This window comes from Colletotrichum graminicola (genome assembly GCF_000149035.1).
Source record: "Colletotrichum graminicola M1.001 genomic scaffold supercont1.93, whole genome shotgun sequence".
Taxonomy (NCBI): Eukaryota; Fungi; Ascomycota; class Sordariomycetes; order Glomerellales; family Glomerellaceae; genus Colletotrichum; species Colletotrichum graminicola.
In genome coordinates, this window is record NW_007361097.1 from 43,842 (window position 1) to 65,922 (window position 22,081).

At 52.2% G+C, this 22,081-nt stretch overlaps 5 protein-coding genes across 5 annotated transcripts; 3 read left to right on the forward strand and 2 right to left on the reverse strand.

Moving 5' to 3' along the window:
- Positions 1-5,150: 5,150 nt before the first annotated feature.
- GLRG_11551 (fungal cellulose binding domain-containing protein) lies at positions 5,151-6,086 on the forward strand (the record flags this gene model as incomplete). Its single annotated transcript, XM_008102252.1, has 1 exon — positions 5,151-6,086. The coding sequence occupies one exon, from the start codon at positions 5,151-5,153 to the stop codon at positions 6,084-6,086; it is 936 nt and encodes a 311-aa protein (XP_008100443.1).
- An 803-nt stretch (positions 6,087-6,889) lies between these two features.
- On the reverse strand, positions 6,890-7,566 carry GLRG_11552 (complex I intermediate-associated protein 30; the record flags this gene model as incomplete). The annotated part of the gene is made up of 2 exons (XM_008102253.1): positions 6,890-6,971; positions 7,022-7,566. The coding sequence occupies 2 exons, from the start codon at positions 7,564-7,566 to the stop codon at positions 6,890-6,892; spliced, it is 627 nt and encodes a 208-aa protein (XP_008100444.1).
- A 1,361-nt stretch (positions 7,567-8,927) lies between these two features.
- GLRG_11553 (uncharacterized protein) lies at positions 8,928-9,620 on the forward strand (the record flags this gene model as incomplete). The annotated part of the gene is made up of 2 exons (XM_008102254.1): positions 8,928-9,018; positions 9,079-9,620. 2 exons carry the CDS (start codon positions 8,928-8,930, stop codon positions 9,618-9,620), a joined length of 633 nt encoding a protein of 210 aa, XP_008100445.1.
- A 1,780-nt stretch (positions 9,621-11,400) lies between these two features.
- On the reverse strand, positions 11,401-12,700 carry GLRG_11554 (uncharacterized protein; the record flags this gene model as incomplete). The annotated part of the gene is made up of 3 exons (XM_008102255.1): positions 11,401-11,541; positions 11,603-12,548; positions 12,603-12,700. 3 exons carry the CDS (start codon positions 12,698-12,700, stop codon positions 11,401-11,403), a joined length of 1,185 nt encoding a protein of 394 aa, XP_008100446.1.
- Positions 12,701-14,295: 1,595 nt separating this feature from the next.
- On the forward strand, positions 14,296-15,810 carry GLRG_11555 (uncharacterized protein; the record flags this gene model as incomplete). The annotated part of the gene is made up of 1 exon (XM_008102256.1): positions 14,296-15,810. One exon carries the CDS (start codon positions 14,296-14,298, stop codon positions 15,808-15,810), a length of 1,515 nt encoding a protein of 504 aa, XP_008100447.1.
- Positions 15,811-22,081: the final 6,271 nt, after the last annotated feature.

The following is a 22,081-nucleotide window of genomic DNA, read 5'->3' on the forward strand; positions in this document are numbered from 1 at the left end:
GCCCCCGATATTTTTCAGGTTGCCGCGTGTGTTGAATCGTTATCAGATGATCTGACAAGGTATTTGTGGAGAATTATCCACATCAGGCCCTCTTAGTTTTTTTTTTCCTGTTCAGGGGCATCCCGGATCTTGTGGACGAGGGAATTTTCTTACCGGTTGCCCTCGCGATCAAGGTGACGCTTGGTTCCAACTTGTGCTACCCGAAGTTGTAGCCGTACTATACGAGTGCCCAAGTACGAGGTACGAAAGAGAATGTGTGTTCTCTGCTCTATGGTTTCATCTCCGATTTCGGAAAGCTTGGTGAAGGAAATATATAGCTCCTTTGACGGCCTATTCAGGCCTCCTTGAAGGGCTATATTAGGTACGGACGGCCAGAGCGGTTGGTACCTACCGTGGTTCATTGGAAAAAGCGTGCCTCTACCACTTCATCATCGCTCGAGCAATGCCGTCAGTGCCGTGTCAATTATCACCGACTGTGCGAAAAGCCGAACGTGTGTGATCCGATCCGACGATGATGTCCGCACATGAATGAGTCTCCTTCCTTGTCTCGCTGCATCCCGACTGTCACATCCTCAAGACAGGAGCTGGCCGATATAAGCTGATGACGACTATCGGTCCCTCTTGTTGTAACCTTGATGTAGCAGTGATCTGTTTCTTCTCTTTTAGAGTACTAGTTAGCACGATAGATCAAAACCAAACACAGTCACTGCTGTTTTCCCACCAGTCAATCCATCGCCGCCACTGATGTCCCACCATGTGCTTGGAGTGAAAAGCCGAGGGTCAATACTGTGGCCGGACATTCGACGACGAATACGGAATTAGAGGCATTGTGCCCACCCTGTTTTACAGCGGCATGTGTTGAATCCACACCCCATTGGAGCTAGCTCATAAGGTTCCATCAAGCAGCTCGTTCACCCCCTAGTCGCCACTTCGAGTGTCACACTGCAGCTTGTCTCCAGCAAACAACGGGGCAGTTGACTCGTTGCAGTCATTTCCGGTCACTAACGATCGCCAGCAGTGAAGCACCATGACGACCGTTTGCGAAGTGTAGAGTTTATGGGTGTTTTTTGACTGAGCTAAATGAAGAATGGGATATCAACCTGAAAGATCTAGCAATGCCATGGGCTTAGAAGTGTTAATCCAGTCGTAAGCATATAAAGAACCAACCACCACAATGACAACAAATAAACAAGAAGCAGCCAAACTGGGGACATTGGTGTTTATCGCAGACGGCCGTTTGGATAACAAGTTGCGTTCAAGGGACTTGCCAGGGGGGGGGGGGGGGGGGGGTTGCCGGGCACAGAACAACCCTGAAAATGTAGGTTCAGCCAAGTCTAACATTCTAGCCTCTTTCCTAACAGCTGGTCGTTTTAGCCCAACAGATCATTCCAGTACTTTTAATTGCACAAGATTAAGGTGGGAAAGTGTTTGCTTTTATTGGCGCATAAGCTGGTGTCTATCTTGGTGCTCGACAGCTGCTCAAATCTCAACTCGAGAAGTGGGACCAGCTACCGGGGCCCGCCCCGATACACTTAGAGGCGAAATTGCACCTAGATCTAAGATGAGTGTTCTTGCTGGCACATTCCTGTTCGAGGGCGCCTTGAATCGAGACATGGAGTGGAGTAATCAAGCGCTTGTTCACTGCAAAGACCACCACCCACCCATGTACGGGAATGTTGTTTTCTGGGATTCAAGTTGCCAAGAAAGGAAAACATCCCCCATAAGCTCCAGCCTTCCATTGAGCAACCTTATTCGAACGGCACGCCTTGGAGCGTTGGATTCCGGGAGGTTCCCAATGGAGTTCAGCGTGGATCCTTCCAATGCCCCTGCTCGCGGTCCCTTCGGGTTGAGCGATACGCATGCCAAGAAGCACTAAGTAGGAGATCCCACATGAGCCCATTTCCAAGATTCGCTAGTTTTAGTCCGCTTCCGTAAGGCCTAGTCTACGAACTGGCATTGGTTAAAATCCTCGTCCATTCTATGGCTTGCCCATTCCTCGATCTTGCTTCACTTTTTGCGGAATGTGTAGCATTTGGAAAATGCTTGCCTAGATTTGGTGCTCAATAATACCAATGCACTAGGTTTTCTGCGTTAAACATTGAGCTCTGCGGAGGGCTATTGATACCATGGAATCTATGCATCGTCTGCAGTCCATCATCTTTGTTCAGGCCTTGTCTGCTTCTGGAGACGCGCCGTGGGACGTTGTTGTCCTTGGACTGTTTCTAGAGTCAGGAAGAGAAACTCTTTCTGGCAGGATGAGCTGAAACTTACTGATCTTTAGCAAAGTCCGAATTAAATGTGACTATTTCTTATCATCTTTCTCCATGGTCGGCGCTTCGTCATATTTGTGAGGGCATATCAATAAAGTAGTAATCTCAAATCTTCTACCCACAGTATAAAGTGTTTGGCCAGAGTGGAAGTGGTGATGCGGATGCGATAGACTTCTCCCATAGCTAGACGCATAACGCAGTCATTATGGGGTTGGGCAAAGGAGTAAACGGCGCTAGAGACCTCCGAAACCAAATAGATATGATCTGTGAGTTATTATGAAAGTTTCTCAGTTTGGTTTCTTCATTCTTATCATTGGTATGTTCCTCGGCCAGCAGATACTGCCGACTCTCCTGGGCAATGAAGGCGCGGTATCAACTTATTACTTACCAGGGCCCTTCTTGTAAATGTAACATAAATGGCAGCTTGTTTGCTTCTGATTCATTCAATATTTCAAAGGCTTTGTCCGCCATTAGTTACCACTTGGATCAGGCATGGGCGAGAGTAGGCATAGTGTTTTGGGAACCCTTTGCCGCATTGAGTTAAATCAAGGAGAATAGTCACACCTCAAGACAAATTGATTTTATCGTCAAGACACTTTTTGAATACTATCCCATGTTTAGAGATATCGAGCGATATCATATGCAAACTGAACCCAGTACCGCGACAGTTCATCCCGTCATGATATCATATGAATTGCAAGATGAAGTCCGGCATTTAAATGTTGACCTCCGTCGTCCTCTTTTCTCTTCTGTCTAAACCCCATCCGGTGACGGCAAGAATCGCAACTTGGCCAATGAGTAAATATTGATCGAATCTCGTGAATCATGTCACCATTCCAAGTAATCCCAAACCATCTACAGAGAAATTAATAATTTTGATGCCAAGGGATGGAAAGACGAAGAGAATGGCACCCGTTGAACTGTCTTGCGAGGGGAATGTTGTTCAGGAGCTGAACACCGTATGATCCCACACAGCTCAGTGGCTACTATGAATTTTCGGTACGAAATATGAGACTTGATGATTGTAAAATTTTGACTTTCCTCCAGGTATGAAATGCAACTTGATAAATTCTCATCGTCCAAAGTGCTTCTCAAGACTAAATTCACACAATTCCGAGCTAAGACGAGCTAATGTTCATACCCGTCGTGTGAGATATGCGGCTTTCCATTAGTGTTGGCGTGATAGGTTCCACCGCATTGGCTCTCACAGGATTTTGGACGCTAGACATAAGAGCGGCGGTGAAAGTCTGAGGTGAGATTGTCTGCAGGTTCCCGCATTTGCCTACATACTAGGCAGATTGAAGTTTCAATGACATTGCCTTCGGCCGTGTACAAGCCTCAACAGACAGCTGACTGCCTGTATGGTGGAAGACGGTTACCGACCTGGTAAAAATGGTTAATATGAAGCAAGTCCCGAGCCAAGCAGTTTGCATGTTACGTCCAATTTCACGCATTGGCCCGGATGGCCAAGAGAACCCGAAGAAAACGAGTCCGACGAATGAATGAGAGGCCAGACCACCGCTGTTACAGAGTTTCAAAAGTCGCTGTATTGACCATTCAATTTCTATTGGTGAGGTCGTCACTACTCAGTGGATGTTATTATGTTAATGCATCGCCTTTTCCACTTAGCCACCACGACACAAGAAACTCGCTGGCGGGAAAGAAAAAGAAGAGAGCAACTTCTGCGCCCCATGAGGCTGGTAACCAATCTATCTACAAGCTTCCGGTGACGTAAATACACATAAAATGTTTGCACGTCATCTTGGCATTTCCTGCGGTCAATGCATGCCACGACATCGAAATTGCAGCCCCAATGGATCTGTTCCTTTTTCGACAATACTTTAAAGGCATGGAAGACCCAAGATTTTCATTTTGAGGAACATCTCTATCGCAAGTGACATGTTGCTGGGTAAGGTCGTTGGCAGCAAAGGAGTAGATAATACTAGGAGTAAGCTTAAAACCCGAGATATATGCCAAAAGCGCCCGTTGTGGAGCGGTGTCTTATTCAGATAGCGCAAATAGGGGTAGGGAGAAGAAGTAGGAGAAGAAGGAAAAAAAAGGATGGCGAAAACATACCCATGGCTGAAATGCCGACGCTCAGCCTCATGTGAGAATTGGTCATCATAGAACCGTCAAACCTGGCTCAATAGGGAGGGTAGCCTTGTTTTTGGACTATCAATCGCACTACAGGTACGTTTGTCGACACGGCATTGAAATCGAGGTGGCAATGAAGCTCGGAAATGGGACTATGTATGGCTAGTGGCTCTCCTTCATTTGAGATGCTACAGCCATTCGACTTGGCAGAGGGGAACGTTTATGGCAAACAAGTCTTGGCTGTAGTGCTTAGATTGCTGCCGCCTCGGACCCGAAGCAGTCCGAGCCTCTCGCAATAACAGCGACACCCGTCTCGGGTTGCTCCCGCACCGCCCGCCCGTAAAGTCCGAAGATCTTGCAGCACACGTGTTTGTGCAGGAGTGACTCGTGGCCTATGAGAATGCCACTGGAATGGATTCATTGCCATCCTTTGGACCAACCTGGACTCGTCCGCAATAAACGTGAGGCGACGGGGGTTCGATTGACCAGAGCGGAGTCTTCTTTTTCTTTGGTCCTCATCACAACCTTACAGTGCTAGCTGAATACAAGCGCTAAATGGGTTAACACGACTTGCAGGACGGCGAAACATCGCCAAGCACTTCTTTTCATGACGGCGGCAACGGTTTACAACTGCTAGAATAGATATAAATACTCAGGCGCCTGCTCCAGGACTAGATGTCTAGAAGTTCTCTATCACAACGCATCAGGCTTTACCATTCGTTCCTTATTCATCAATCGCTTCAATTCTTTTACCACATTCACTTCTATCACATCACCAAATTCACCATGAAGGGTCTTCTTTCTTTCGGCCTGCTTGCGGCGCCTCTTGTCCAGGGACACTACATCTTCAGTCAGCTTTTCGTCGACGACAAGGCTGCCGGCGGTGACTACACCTACATCCGCAAGAACACCAACACCTACATGCCCTCCTTCACCTCCGAGATCGTGAACTCTCCCGAGCTGCGATGCAACAAGGGCGCTACGTCTGCAACTGCTCAGACTATGACTGTGGCTGCCGGCAGCAAGCTCGGGTTCAAGCTCTGGTTCAACGAGTTCATTGAGCACCCCGGCCCAGGCATGGTCTACATGTCCAAGGCGCCTGGAGATCTTAACAGCTACGACGGCTCGGGAGACTGGTTCAAGGTGTTCGAGAGTGGTCTTTGCGGTAGCAACCCCAGCGTCGACACCGACTGGTGCACCTGGCAGAAGGACCGGATCGAATTCACGCTCCCGGCCGCCACCCCCCCAGGAGACTACCTTGTGCGCGTCGAGCACATCGCCATTCACGAGGGCCACGTCGGCAAGGCCCAGTTCTACATGGAGTGCGCCCACATCAAGGTCACTGGCAACGGCGCCGGTACCCCGGGCCCTCTGGTCAAGATCCCCGGCATGTACAGTTCCACTGACCCCGGTATCGCCTACAACAAGTGGACCGGCAACCCGGCCCCCTATGTCATTCCCGGACCTGCCGTCTGGAACGGCGCCGCCGCCAGCAACAGCAGCCCCGCCCCTGTTGCCGAAGATGCTGCAACCAACACCACCGCTCCCAGCGAGCCTGCTACGAGCGAGCCTGCCGCCGCCAACCCTCCTGCGAACGCTCCTCCCTCGAGCTCCGGTGCTTCTCTCTACGGCCAGTGCGGCGGCCAGGGATGGTCCGGCGCAACCACTTGCGCGCAGGGATCCTGCCAGCAGATCAACCAGTACTACAGCCAGTGCGCTTAAAGGGCTCGAGGCCCCATCTCGCTCCAGTCACGAAGAGTCTCTAGCAGACTTATGACACATTTCAGACCCTTCACCATTTTAGGCTGCAAGCGGCTTTGGATACATACATTTACATTCAGCTATACATACTTAGGACTTCTTGTTACTATGCTACTTAGATTCAACGTTTATATACCTACGTTTGTCATTTCAACTTCTGCCTGTGACTTGTGAGGTTTTCCGTGTGATTACGCAGGGCATCAAGAGTGCCCGTGTTCGGTCCGTGGCCCCTATTCGGAGTCGGAAATTGCAAGCTCCTGTGTAGGTAAGAAAGAGTACGCGCTTGTGCGACCCCAAATAGTTTGTCCTTTGCGTTCCAAGATGAAATCTTTAGGATATGCTGGTATGGAACATCGCTGGGCGTGCATGTTCACTACCTATACCTCACGCCATCAGGACCCCTAACTAAGCGCTCGACTCCTGACATCCATATGCTTTCGGATCTGCTCAGGGGTAGAACGGGAGGGAGCTGCAAAACTGAAACAGGGGCCGGCCATTACCATGCGACCTTTGGTCGCATAGAGATACTGCCAAGTGCAACGTTCATATTATGTGTATTTGGGTCGCGGAGGACGAAACAAAAAGTGGACCGAAACCGAAAACGAGCCATCAGCTAATTGTTGTTACGCTGTTATGAGCCCAAAAAGCGCCACCTTCTGCAAGTAACAAATTTTCCTCATGGTGTGAATGTCGGCGGAACCATTTTGCATCTGACTTAATGACATTAGAGAAGCATCCCCCAAGTGCTTAGCCACTCGAGTAGACTACAACTCCTGGCTACCCTCCTTCGATGCAATCACCGACTTGATGTGCAGCTCGAAGTCGCCAGCCTGCTCAGCAAAGAAGCTGAAAGATGTCAGCTCTTGCCCCTAAGCAAATCCCTTCGAAGTGCTTACCTTCTGATCATAAAGTTGACTCTCTTGATACTGGACAGGTCAAGCGGTGCAGTGTCGTTTAGGACACGGCCGCGGTAAGTGGGCACAAAGTCGGAAATCGGCATGACGACCCGTTCGACAGACCCATCGGTGTGGTTTACTGCAGGAAGCTGGAAGTCGAACTCCCAGCTCACGCCGGACTGCTCCACTCCATTGATGGGCGGTGGAACCGTGTCTTTGAGGTTGAAGGTGTACTTCTTGCCATCGGCGTAGGGGATCTCCAAGGTGATCGTGTCGTAGGCCGAGATGTTGATGCTGGGCCAGTCGTCGACGGTTCTCTGCGATGCGAAGCCGGCGCCACCGAGCGTCGCATAGTCCAAGTTTCCATGGAAGTTCGCAATGGTCTCGGAGAAGGGGTTACTGATGGTACCGGGCTCGATAATGTCGAAAGCCGAATGACTCGCACCGTTACGGACAGTGTCGTCCGAGGCGACCCATTGGCTCTTGTCCCAGGGTGTGAAAAGGCCCGCCGTGGCCAAAGCGCGGAGAGCGACTGGAATTTGCATTTTGGCGGATGAACCGATCGAGGCAACTGATTGATAAATCTAGCCGCAAAAGTGTTGGAACTAGTCGTGGGCAACTGTTCGTTGACCGACCCGAGCGGGCATATTGGCTTTTAAATCTCGGCAGCATCGGGCGTCTCCACTCATGTTTAATTGCCATCGGGTGGCGCCATGTCTTTTTGAAAAGTCGAGTCGGGGCTCCATGCCAAACTCTATTTTGTGCTGGTCAATCATGGGTTGCTGTTCATTTGTGGGGTGTTCAATCAGAATTTGATGCATATACGTAATTGACTAGGAAATACCAGCCCTTTGAAATCCCCAGCACCAATCTTTTCTTAAACGTTTGTTGTACGTTAGCCGAACCTGGAGAAGTGCGGAACGTTTCGCGGGGACGGTAGGTTTCTTAATTCAGTATCAAAATCGTGAGCCATCACTTGGTATTTAGACATTGGAATCTCTTAAATCCCTCAAAGAGGCAGGTCACTTAGATCGGCTCGTTCAAAGTGGGGTTCTCACTTGGGCGGTCAGACATCTTCAAACCACTTTACACTACAAGTGCCCGCCACCCTAGAAAAGAGTTGACGCCGACATGTCAATTATCGGTGACAAAGCTATAGAAGGAGTATATTGGGATCTAGAAACAAGCAAGATTGTCGGCAAGATTGAGGGTTATTTAGGGTGTTAGAGCCAGGTACCTCAAGAGGTATGGAATGAAGGAATGACTGAGGCGCATGACTGCACCCATGCATGTAATGTCCTGCGATTGATTCAGTGGGTTGACATGGGCACTTAGCCTCTTGGCAAGCTACCTGAGCATCAGCACAATGACTTGCCTTCCCGTTTGAGTCTCTGCGTATTCGTATTTCAACGAAAATCGATTGCGGAGAGATCCTAATTTTCCAGCGAAGAAATCGGCTAACAACAAGCCTTCTCGGAATCCATGCCGCAGTGTTCCCGCGACTGAAAGTTGTGGCAAAAAAGAGGGCATTTGGGAGATGGTTCCACTAATAAATCTTGTACAGGAAGTCCGGCGACACACCAGCCATAATTGTGATATATCTGTCCAAAACTAAACCTGGTGGTTTTTAGCTCTTGTTTTGCATGTGGCCTCATCTGGCATCAGCTAACAACCAACGGCAACGTTCCCATCCGGGAAAATGGATTCCGTCAGTCTGGACTAGAGAATGCTTACTGCCGATCTGCTCCGACATCCACAATGCTCGGCCTTGAAGTCTCCCTAGGCAGCTACCGCCGCCAACAATGGCCAAGTTATAAAGACCGACAGACGCACCAACTCCCATATATCAAGACAAACGTATCCGCACACCCGTGCTTGCACATCCTTTCCTCCTACCATTTAGAACATGACGACTGACACTAAGAAAACCCCTTTTACTATTGAGGCGGACCCAGGCACCGACATCTGGCGGAAGCCTGGCCACAACGCGTGGAACAGTACGTAAATTATCCAACCCCCGCCAACTCGTAGTGTGTGTGTACTTACGCTCTCCCTAGTCCCGACCGCCCACACTAGCTCTGGACCCCTCAAAGACTTCCTCTCAGTCCGCGCAACATTTGCGGCGGACTGGACGAGCCCCTACGACCAGTCCGGCGTGCTACTCGTGCCGCGCCGGGGCTCCGAGGCCGCTGCGCCGGGTAGCAAGTGGGTCAAGACGGGCGTCGAGCTCTACGACGGCCGGCCGCACCTGAGCACCGTCACCTGCGACCGCTACGCCGACTGGGGCCTCTACCCGCTGACCACCACGACGGCAGCAGCGCCCAGCGGCGCGCCGTCGGCAGTCGAGAGCGTGACAATCGAGGTCTTCCGGGACGGCGGCGCGGGCGGCAAGAACGCCTGGGTGCACCGTCTCGTGCTCGACGAGGACGGAAGCGTGAAGGAGAGGGTGCCGCTGCGGAAGATTTGCTGGATTTTTGCGGATGAGGACGAGGGCGATTGGGTCTTGGACGTCGGTCCCTTGGCTGCGAGACCGGACAAGACCGCAAAGGATGCGTTGAAGGTCGAGTTCAGCGAGTTCAAGGTGCAGTGGATTCAGTAGACGGTTCTCGCGTTGATGTCTCGGTAGAAAACACCACATGTCAATTACATTCAAGATGATTTCTTCGCGTGAAATGTTTCCAAACGTCAGGAGCACCTTCAGCAACAAACCATCACTTCGATCCAATGGTTCCCCATCGTCAGAAAAGGCACAGGTCCGGTACCTCACTCAAAGTCGACTGGTATCAGCAGAAGGCGTCTGCATGTATATCCTCCACGGACTCAATCCTCCTTCAATCACAGTACTCCCTCATCCTCGGATGATCTCCGTTCTCGGCGCACGCAGCAACAAGTCCGAGGTCATACTGCTTGACCGCATAGATCCCCGATACCAAGCCCGTGACCAAGCTGAAGAACCCGAAAATGAACGCCCAGATGGCGATCCAGAGTTGGTGCCGCACATAAAGCCATACAGACACTATTAAGACACCACCTCAACGTCGGCACATTCGATACATGATACGATTCTGTATATTTATCGATCACCTTGCTATGACTACCTACTGCAGCAGTAATAATTCAACAGCTCGAACCTTGTAGTTTGTCATAGCCGCTAAAATGATGCTTAGTTTTCGTGATTACCAACTTTAACACCCAAAGATGAGCTCATGGCTCGACAAGAAGAAGTATGCTCTTGTACACAACTTAACCTAGACAGGTCTGTCCCGCCTGCCAAGATCATGTCTCCCAAAGTAGGGCTTACCGAGTCCCCTCTTCCCAAAACCGGTGTTCCTTTGGGTCCTTCCTAGAGAAACAAAGGGTTCGTAAGCATATGGGAGAAAAATACAAATGCTGTTGGAAAAGTAAGATGTCTTTTGGCCAAGCCGAATTTAGGCGAAGCCAAGGAATGTTTTGACGGCCGGGTTGTTTCTCGGATTGCTAGAATTGGATCGGATAATATGTGATTCCGGTTGGGAATGTTGAAGAAAAAATCGTTCGATCGTGGTTCCCCAGCACTTAAGTTTGCCCCTGAGCCTTTTCACGGGCATGGCCGTGACCTTTGCGGTAACGACGACTTCGTCCTTTTTCACTGTTTACTTTATCACAATCACGGTCTTCTCCTCCTAATTGTATCTTCACTTTGTTCGGAAGTTGGACTGTAGGACCAGAGGCCTCAGACGCCGCGGAGGTAGAGGCAACGCCACTCTTGTCATCTCTAGCAACGTCCACACTACCTGTATTGGCGTTGCCACATTTCAAGGCTTGGGAAGTGTTTTTGGTTTGGTGCTTGTTGGGCAAAGGTAAGGTAATGATGTCGGAAGTCGGCTTTTCAGTGTTCCGCGCAGTAGCTGAAGCTTGACGGCTCTTCTTCTTTTTGGGTTTGCTCGGATTCTGACTCGAGTCCTGACGATCTTTTCCGGCAATCTGCTGTGGTGGCGGTTGCTGAGCATAGATCTTTTGAGTCTTGGGCGTACAAGACTGACGGGGCTGAATGACCTGATTTGATCGACCTTCGTTGTCCTGTAACTGGCCCCGGTGCTGATGGTGGACAGCATGCTTGCCTTGCTTCTTCAGGTAGCCAAGAGTATCATTCGTACCATTGGATACTTGCACACGAATGCTACTGATCATCGAATCCATCTGTAAAGGCCGTTCGAAGGCTTGCGCTTGGAGATTAAGATCAACATTGGACCGATCGGTGGCTTCGTTCGAGGGCAGCGTCAACTTTGTGGCCACAGACGATTGTAGATCGTAGTTCGGTAAAAGGCTTCTATCGTCAGTCCGAGGAACTTTGTCACCTTTCGGATCGACTTTGAGAGTTTTGGGCCGACTACCATGGTTCATCGTAGTGGTCGACCGTTGACGGTAGCCATCACGAGAAAGACGATGTTCGCCAGCGCCGATCCCACGACCGCGACCGCGACCGTGGCCACGGCCACGGCCAGATCCTCGGATATGGATATTGTCATGACCGAGTTCGCCTCCATAGGCAGGGAGCTGATTGTATGAGTGAACGGTGGAAGCCTGGTGGAACGTTGTTACGCCTAGAACAACACTGTCAAGCTGATGTCCCAGGTTACGAGCATTTCGAGCGCTGCGCTTAACAGCACGGACAGAATTGTGCAAGCGTCTGACACGGATGCGTCTATCCTGTGGATTCTCAACCCAGGGGAAGATGTCTTTCTGGTCCTCAAACGGGCACATATTGACAACACGCTTAAATCTCCGTTGCTTTTGGACGCGAGTAACCGATTCGTAGCAAAACTGGTCGGTGGCAAAGATGCCCTTGGCATGGGAGAATTGCTCAGTCTCGCTGTGTCCGTGGCGGTCCTGGTCGCATTCAGCAATAAAATCGTCGCTCATGAGATACAAGAATCGGTCTCTGATGTCAGGTGTATTCAGATTAATCCAGTGGAAAGACTCAGTCAGGGCGTTCCTGAGGTATTTCTCATCATCGTGACCCATGGACAGAATCTCGAACGTATCTGTATAGTCGAAGACGAACTCGGCATGATACAAAACGTCCATGTCGCGCGCTTCCTGCTTGAGATTGCCCCAAGATACGTGTGTGATGTTGAGGAGGCTAAGAAACATCTGTCTGAGGATGCAGAGAAGGGAACGGTGTAGAAAGCGATCGGCGAGTGTGACGACCTCAGCCAACTCTCGCAGCTTCAGCTTTGGGATCTCCAGGTGAGCCTTTCGGAAGGGTTCCTCTTGGATAGCCTCGATTAGGGATCTGAAGTAGTCGACGGGTACAACTCGGATGCCACGAAATATTATTTCGAAGAACCAGGAATGCGTGAGGTTAAGGTAAAGTTCGAGGGCGTCGGGGCAGATGTCTTGGGCGAAAGTGATTTCTTGGCTGTAGGCCTCTTTGAAAAAGCCAAACAAGCAGCTGTCAAAGTACATGGAACCAGCGGTGATGACATCTCGGAAGACGATGAAAACCACGTCGTCGCAGTGGATATGGACGAACTCGTCGGTGTCGCTGGCTTGTCTTAGTTTTTGACTCAATAGACATGGCAAAGATGGTGTGACTTACAGTTCAACGACTTTGGGCCTGTTCTCACGTCTGGCTCTTGCGTTGACGATCCGTGAGAGGTTGGTTGCGTCGGGTCGAAAGTCGCGAGTTCTGATCATTGTGTTTCAAACTGGGCTACGCGATGGAGTTCGGGGGGGGGGGGGGGGGACGCGTAGGTCGGTAGGTATGCCAGAAATAGAAGCTCTTTGGGAGAGGTCATCCGAAGACTGCTCGAGACATGGAGGTTGGGTGACTGGATTGAAACTTGTGTGTTTGTGCTGTTTTCGGTTTGCGAAATGAAAGAGGCGAAGGAAAAATGGAGTTTGTGGACGAGGGTAGAAGTTGCGCCAGCAAAAGGAAAGGCTCAGAGAGGCTGTTCTTTCCTGTTTGGCAGGCAAAATTCAGGCTCGTCTTTGAAGGCCACGGATGCCAGGCCACAATGCGTCTGAGTGAATCTCAATTGCGGCTTTTGATCGTACCTAGCCACAGGGGGCCGGATGGATGGCACAAATCATCTAACGTTCAAGCAGGTTCGGAGCAACAGCGGAACAGCCTCCGCTTTGGTCCCACTTGTCCCCGTGATGACCTCCGGCTCGTTCCGGGCACTTGTCAGCACGGTGAAGAAAGCAGAGCAGCAAGCAAATATGTCAAAACATGAGGGAACAAGAAAAGAAAAGCTCAAACAATCAGATAATATTAACTATTTTACCTGGGGTCTCATGCTGCCTGCGTCTTGAAAGCCACCCCGGGCAGAACCAGGAGGAGCATTGTATTCCTTCTGCCTTATTATACATACAACTTGCCAAGTGGAAGCAGTAGGCAATTAATGAGTTTCCATGACATTCCCAACAATTATCACGCAGATTCAATCACCCTATAATCTGCTGTGCGCTTCTCATGACAATCCGAAATACAGGAATTGATCACAGCCTGCAATTTGGTGACAACCAAACCTGCCTTGTACTGTGTAAATGTGTGTGTGATGATGTAATGACACAGTGCAAACATCACTAGATCCGGCAGCAAACGGAATCGTGGTTTCCAATTTCCCATTTCCTCCCGCCCTCAAGGGTCGATGAAGAAAGCCTACACGTAGCAGGGAAGGATTTCTCTGCCCTTCTTCCATATTCTCCTTCATTCTCATAGGGTCTAACAAGAAACAACAACCCGATCCGAATCTTTAGCTCCACCGCATGTAGGAACCCCGCGATTGGATTCCTTCCACAAACATCATCTGTAGAAAACCCTTCCAGGTCTAACGACTTCCACCATCACCAGTCGGAATTGTACGGCTACTTGTATCGAGCCTTCCTCTCTTCGACAATTCCACACTTCTTACTCAAGAGGCCCCTATACGTATCGGCGTCGCAGCAATCCGAGTCACTCTTCCAGCCACTGAGCCACTGAGTCACTCCGACTTTTCTGCCTTGACACTCCCGCATCAGCCAACGCTGCTTCATCCACCATCCAGGGTTTCCGGCAAACTTCATTCCATAGACACTCACCATTATTACCGTATTTCCATGCCAATTCTTGCAGCAAAATAACGTTTCGCAGAGTTTTCTTTTGCCCACTTGCACAACAGGCCAGCCTTGACTTGGATGCCGCAAAACTGGGGTATGTGAGGAGACCAGTACATGGCCTATTAAGCTAACTTCATGAAGCCCACGATTGAACCACCTTCACACAAGCCTGTAGCCTAGCTTTGCACATCATGGGAGGCTGCGCCTTTGCCCATCACGGTCTCGATACTCCACGCATGCCGCCCGAGATCTACGAGCATGTCAAAGCCAAGTGCACTGCTGCCTTGCGGGAGCTATACATATGCGTTGCAAGCCCTATCGAGGGACCCGAGAAGGAAGATTTTGGCGATATTGACATCGTCCTCACTTGGGAGAAGGCCCCTTTACAGGCTAGATCCATAACGAAACCTACTTCAGCGGCAGCGGACGACAGAGCCGACGTCGAGAGCCAAGAATCTGGCGACGAGGAATGCGTTGGCACCGACGATGAAGAGGGACAGGAGCGATCACCGGCTCACTCAACCATGTCTCCGGAAGAGGCACGCCGAGCCATTGGGGCTGCCCTGGGAGCCGAGTATACCATGTTTAGTAAGGTCGGCGGCCACTACGCCATCCCATGGCCAGCTTCCGAATCCCCAATTGAAACAGACGAGGTCCAAACAGACGAGGAGCCCAAGCGATACATTCAGATTGACATTACAATTTGCGAATCCTTGCAGCAAATGCAATGGAACCTGTTCAAGAATGCTCATGGCGATCTATGGAGCATCCTCGGTTCCATCATCAAGCCGTACATGCTCACAGCAGACGGCCATGCCCTCTTCTTGCGGAACCCTGACATTGAAAGCTTTGAAAAATACAAAAGCTTGGCCAGGCTCCGTCTGACCAGAGACCCGGCCGAGATTCTTCTGTTCCTTGGTCTCGACGTCGCCAGATACTCCGAGCCCTTTGCGACCCGTCAAGAGATGTACGAGTACGCCGCCAGCTGCCGTCTCTTCCGCGTCCATCCCGACGCAGAATATGACGAGTCAGGGCAGCTAGAGTCGGCCGGCTCGCCTATTTCAACAGCTCCAACCTTGCTGTCAACTGGACCAGACCCCACGAAGTCGCCGATCTCGAAGAATCCCATGATGCCAACGACCGTGCCGGGACTAGAACCTTCTGACGAGTCAGAACCAGCCAGGAAGAAGCTGAAGGCTAAGGACAGGAAGCGCCTCAAGACTCGGTTGGCATTCCGTCAGTGGCATGAAGAATTTGTCCCTCGTTGCCGGCAAGAAGGCCGCTTTCTTGGAGAGCCGTTCACTTGGTTGAACGTTACGGAGGACGCTTTTGACCGTTTCTGCATTCGGCCATGGTACAAGCGTGTCCATCTTGATGTCGTTCGCAGCAGAAGCGAGGACAGAGTTTTGGCAGACGTCCTCAAGACGATCGACAATATCGTTCCCGCCGACCCTGCCGATCCTAAGAGATGCCAGTTCCGCGGGGGGCTGAAAAAGGCCCTCAAGAAAATCATTTTCCAAGGGGATAAAAGCTATGGCGTGGCGCCCGAGAGGGAGCTGAGAGATGGTTTGGGGTTGATGATTAAGGACGAGATCGACAGGTTTGTGAGCAACAAGTGGAAGGAGGTTGGGGACGCAGCTATGGAGAGGAATCAAAAAAGATTCAAGGAGCATTGCCGTGGGAAGGGAAAAGCACGACAGGATTAAAGGCACAGACCTGTTCAACATAGAAAGCAGCAGGTATTCTGCCCCATAGACGGGGGAACGACATTCCATACTGAGCAGATTGGAAACTCAATCGCCATCGTCTTCGAACCCAAGAGAGCGAAATCACCCTTTGCACATCCGGTATTCAGCTCCTGAGATGTCTGAAAGTACAGCTACCACGAGGAGCTTCCAGTGCCTCTTCTTCCCCCTAACATATGTCTTCTCGAGGTAGCCAAAGGATAGTTCGGCAAGGGCTCCTACGCTATGAGAGAGCAGCACAGATGAGCTTTCTAAAGATGGCTTGATGACCCCCTGATACCCTCGCATTCGAGAAGGGTCTCTTGCAATGTAGATTTCATTGTGCAGCAAGGTTCCGCAGCCCTGTGTACGTGTTGAGGCCATGTGATCCTCAGCCTCCATCGCTCGATCGACAACACGATGGCATCATTGCCCCTTCAGCTGTCCCCCCGCTTCACCCTACCCCCTTTCAGGCCCGAAACTGACGAGGGAAAATCGCCACGAAGCCCTCACGATAAACTCACAGAGGGTCATTGCTAGGCTTTTACCCTTCCTCTCTCCTTCCTCCTTCTTCTTTCCATTCTTTCAAGCTCACATCACCTTGTCTCCTTTCGCCCAGGAGATCCAGCTACGCGACTATCGTCACAAAGGTAAAGAAAGCCCCCCTAATTCTCCAGGATTCCATCCTTTTGCCTCGAACGCATTGCTCGTTTTATACACCGGAACAAGTGACTGACCTTTTTGTCCTCAGATCATCGAGCTCTTTGCGCCAAGTAGCAGAAACAAACACCCCAAGTGAGTGCTTCGTCTCCGGGCTTCCTCGGGGCTCCCTTGCCTATCCGGCCTTGTGTACTGATGGAACAAGACCAGCCTTTCGTCGATGACGCCGCAGGAAACGATGTCTCACCGCCCGACCTACGACGCTGAGGTCAGTGTACTCAATCCTCAGTCCCCTCAAACCAAGTACCTAACATGGGTTCAGCAGGACGACGACGGCTCCTCCTCCTCCGAGGAGCGCGGCCGCCCCCGCCTCCGCGGCGACGGCAACCTCACTCTCGACCAGCAGCAGCAGCAGCAGGATCAGACTGCCGTCGGCTCCCCTACCGCCTCCTCCGGCCGTGTCTCCCCCGACGCCGACCCCGGTGGTCTTTTCGCAGCCGCCCCATCCATCCACCGCTCGCGCTCACGCAGCGTCGTGCCGTCCCTCCCGATCCCCATCCCGGGCGCCGCCGGTAGCAGACGCGCAGCCTTCCGCAGCGCCGAGCTCGCTGAGCGACTTGCCGCCGCCGGAGACTCCGACAGTGGCACCGACAGCCGAGGAGGATCCCCAATCGGCCGTCTGCCCTAGGAGGGCCCGCGCCGCTGGACTGTCTCCAACGTCTCCCGCGCCGGGGGCTTCTCCCCCGCCGAGCTGAGCGCGCAGGCCACCCGTCTGCACCGGGGCATCGGTGTCGGACCGTCTTGGCTCGTAAGAGGAACCCGACCTCTCCCCTCCCCCACACTTCCACATCATCGCGCAAGGGGTCTCGGTATTCTAACCCGTCGAACGACGGAACAACAGGACCCCGCCGGCCGCCTCCACCAGCTACCTGCCGGCACCCGCCTGCCGTCGCCGCCCCCCCTCACCGAGGAGCAGCTCGAGAGGGCCAGGACCCTCGGCGCACAGCCCGTCCCCCCGTACCCCCTGCGGCCCCTCTCCCCCGGCTCGATGCCCGTGTACGGCCCCATCACCTACGCGGAGTACATGCGGAGGGTGGAGGAGCGGGCGAACGAGTACAGAGCCTTTTAAGCTGGCAAGAGGCCGCAAAGCTTGGGCTCCTCGTATATACCACGTCGTCGACAGCGAGGCAGTGGGAGATCTCTGCGCTTCGTATATGCTCCCCAGAAGGTGCGGACATCGGCTGCTCTTGTCGTATCGGAGGAAATTCAACATGAAGACACGGAGGATCTCACGAGTTACTAAGACTTGGGCATTGTGTTTTTCTTTTCTTTCTTTTCTTTTGGGTTTTGCTTGAGAGCTTGGTTCCACTTCAAAGCATATGGCGAGAAGAGCACCATTCGTCAGGGGGAGGAGGGCTCCTGTCGCAATCGTCGACGGTGCCTCTTGGGATAATCAAACAGACAGAGACTTCTATTCAAGACCAATACCAAACAGACTAGCTATAGTACGGATTGGACCCGGTTAAGAGCCCATAATGCCGGTATTCAAGCCAGCCATTCTCACTATTGGGTAAAAAAGTAAATGAAGCGCCTGTGGGCTCACCGACCTCGGGGGTGGTCGGCGAGCTGCCTATGCCACCAAGCCCGATTTCCCACGCTACGGCCAATACTTTAGCTTAGAGTCTCCCCTCGATGGGAAGCAAGGGGTCTAGTCCCCCCCCCCCCAGACTCAGGATGCAAGGAGTCGCCCCGCAGTCACTTTGCCAGATCAGCGGCAAGGTACGGATTTTCGGACAAGGCTTCTCCCCTGGGTAGGATAAGATTAGGTAGAAATAGCATTTCCGGAACCCCAAGCCGTCTTCCTGGCCAACCACCGCTCCACGTAGTAAGTATACCGTTGGCATGAAGCGAAGCGGTCCAGGAACACAGTTAGGTTCTCTTCGCAAGCTCGCGGTGCTGAGACACCTCCCTCCTTCGCAAGAAGCGACCGGTAAGACATTGCCCACAGTCATTGATGTAGATAGATTTCGGTCTACACGCCGGAGCGTCTTGCCCGCAACGCGGCGGACGGGCAGACAGAAGACACCGGCTATCGCGGTCCCACCTCGCTTCACCATGTCATTACCCCAGCTCGAGCACACGTAGCGTTAAGAGCGGCCTGTGACGAGGTTCCGAGTTGAAACCGTCCATTAGTTCCGTGATTCCCTGTCTCAAAACACTGAGGACCATAGGCTTCCAAACCCCGGGGTGGTACAAAGGCCACGCCCCAAAGCTTCGCCAGCCCTTGGGCGAACCTCGCCCTGGCGAGGGGCGCTCTTCCAAGCCCCCTCCCCGACACATGATTCTGATCACGGGATCATGCCCGGCCCGAGATTGCTATGCAATTGCATGCCTCCGTGGACCCTGGCATGTGGTGTCTTAAACACAGCTCATCTAGTTGATCCATCAGCCCTAGGAAAAGGGGGGCGCCCACCACCACTGGACAGATCCCCACGTAGGCGTTCTCGCACATCTTCTCTGCGACGGGTAAATGAACCAGACTGGAGAGAGGGGAATCAGTCTTATCATGAAAAGCGGCCGCTCAGGGATGAATCCAACCTGCAGGGAAGCCGCACCAACGATAGCTTCACGAATTGCAGGCTGCTTGCCCCGCTGGTTGAATGTGTTGATTATTAGATTTAGCTGTCTTTAGTAGCTTAAATTCTTCCTGTCTCACCGCGGTTTTACTAGGAAGTCGCGGCGACTGACACATTCTCAGCACGTTAAGCTCAATTCCTATCAACATTGACACTCATGTATTCATCATGTTATTTTCCTCACATGTCAACACCTGTGCGACCCACGAGAGCGTTGTGAAAGTGGATGTAGGTCGAACATGTATGGGAAAAGTCAGATTGAGCTCATCAAACCCCAACATTTTGCTAGCGACGCGGCGCCAGTGAGCAGAGGTGCAACAGGATGCCCTTGCGCTCCAGCCAGGGGTGCAGGATGATATTGCTTTTCGTGCCATTGAGATCAAGCGGTGAGACAGATATGTCACTGCTGGGGCGGCTAGGCCCCGACTGTGCAGCGGTATGCCTCCTGGCACCCAAGGCTCGGGCAAAGCGAGCTAAAATGCCTGGTGGCCATAACATTTTCAGTCTTTCTTATGACGAACGTTCACGGCGCCCGTTTCTGGTGCTGAGGCTTGCAGTCGGCGGAAGGCCGGAAGCCACCCGGCTGAGGCTAAATCCAAGCTCTGACGGCCCCAACAGTTTGGTGTGTGGTTGCAATTGGCTCATGGCGCCTACTATTAATCAAACTGTGCCATCAATGGACTCAATACTCGAGGTTCTAAAAGTGGCTGGAATGTTTTAGAGCAGCGGTCAACCTGCCGCTATCCATCTGGACAGGCCACGAAGCAAGGTGACAATCTTTGTAGGCGCATTCCGCTCCCCGTTCCGGCGGACTTCAAGGTAATTGGATCCATGGAGCCAACCCTCAAGTGCCTTGCATATTTACAGGGATATGCCATGCACTGAGAACCGGCGATCTGCGCCACGCTCCCTAATTGGTGCAGCAGCCTGCCTACCAACCTGGGTTTGGAGTGATGATGGGTCTGAGACTCTGTTACTCTTTTGGCCTTCAAGCCAACCTCCCATTTAGCTGTCAATAGATGTTTGGGCTTCGAAAAGGCATATCAGGTTGCCCCGGTAGTCGATGTGAGACTGTGACTCAGGGCCATCTGCAGGTAGGCAGAGATGAGGCGGCCTGATGTTGTACGAGCAACCGCAGAGAAGTGTTAAGAATCGATTGGTACGCCGACTGCTCACGGGAACAGATCGTTGTGCTGCGGGTGCATCGTGACTAGGCAGACGTAAGCTTTATGCAATTCATTTGCTCGGTGAAGATGAGGTATGGTGCGCATATGCAAGCCAGGGAGCAGCCTTGGGGCTCTTGGTAGTCCATTCCATCTTATCTCAGCACAGATGCGCCTAGCCAGTCTTCCCACAACCACCGTAATCAGCAGTAGCCTCTTGGACACAGCCCATCAAGACAGGACACCACAATGAAGCAACTCGTATTGTTCTCATGGCGAGGCCAATGACATTATCCGCGTGCAGCCTCGACTTCTTCACGATGCCGGTCCCGTTGGCCAGGACGATGGGTGATATCCGGTGAGCGCCTAGAGGCAGGCAGCAAGGCGGCTCCATGGCATGCAAGATACCCGTACGCATGTGCAGCATGGGTTACATGCCTGGGTCGCAAGGCATCCGAGTACGTTTGTCGTTCTGTCCTGGTGTAGTAGGTAGGGATATCTGTATTCTGCAACCATCAGCCGGGATAGTTCAGTGGTAGGAATGCGACTTGTGCGACCGACGGATGCTTGGATGACTCCCTCTCTTTCCAGGCATCCAAGCCGAGGAAGAAAACCAGGTCGGCGACAGCGGCGGAACTGTTGATCATCCCTTGCTTAAAGGCTGGGCCCCTGTTCGCAAATGATGGCAAGCTTGCACTTGTACCACGGTCCATCTTCTTCAACCGGCTCCCCCACGCAGCCTGCAGAAGCTCGCGCAATCCTGCGACGCGGGTGCGCACAACTGAAGCCGATTTCATTGTACTGGGCTGACAGTCCCGCTGTCACGTCGCTCATTCGTTTACTTGGGCTCCGCTTCTTTCGTATCTCGCAAAATTACACGACCAGATTCCACCGAAGGGAAACGGGCAGGGTGACAAACAGATCGTCCTAGACAGGCCGGTCCAGAGCTTGGTGTACCCACCCGTTTCTTGCGTTCCATTCCAAGCTGTTTGCAATATCGGGAACCTTGATGGATATATGAGTCAGGGCAAGGAGCTCAACAGTTGATCCAAACATTTCCCGTCGGCCTTGTTAGACGCAAACCGGGGTCCCTTTCATCATAGGTGCTACCTCTTCAGACCAGCAGAAGTGTAACAGAGGCAGATGCATCAACCTACCGACACGAACAGCATAGAACATAACTAGGAGACCAGGAATACGCATCAGTGCTTGTTCGAGAAGGAGCAAGTCGATATCGCTGTCTTCGCCTTGACAGGCTACCCACGAAGCAGAGCGACTAGGGTCAGGGGAGCACCGCACCGCACCGCACAGCCTTGGGTGACACGATTGTCTTACTTCAGGACCTTTTCTGGACTTTCTCTTCGTCTGTTCTGTGCTGCATATTCAGCTCGCAGAAGCAACACCATCCCCGCTATTCGAGCGGCTGGGAGAGGGACACGAAGCCAACTTACCGCGTGCGTGCATGCGTGGCTGTTGAACCCGGGACAAGCAAGCAGTCGTCAGATAAACGTGGTGTGGGGAAATCGAGAAGGCATCTTTTGTATGTCCTCTTCCGTCTGTCCGGTTGGCCAGGTCGACCGCCCTGGGCTTGAGGCGCGACAAAACGACAACAGATCAGCAGCAGCAGCAGTAGCACAAGTCGAGACGGGACGAGACGAGAAAGGTGGTTGCAAAACGAGAGACAGTGGTCGATTTTGGCCAAGGCCGTATCGTACAGACGCACGCACGGGCAGTGTGCAGCAGGAGCGGTAGCAGCAGCAGCAGCAGCAGCAGCAGCAGCGACGGCGATAGCAA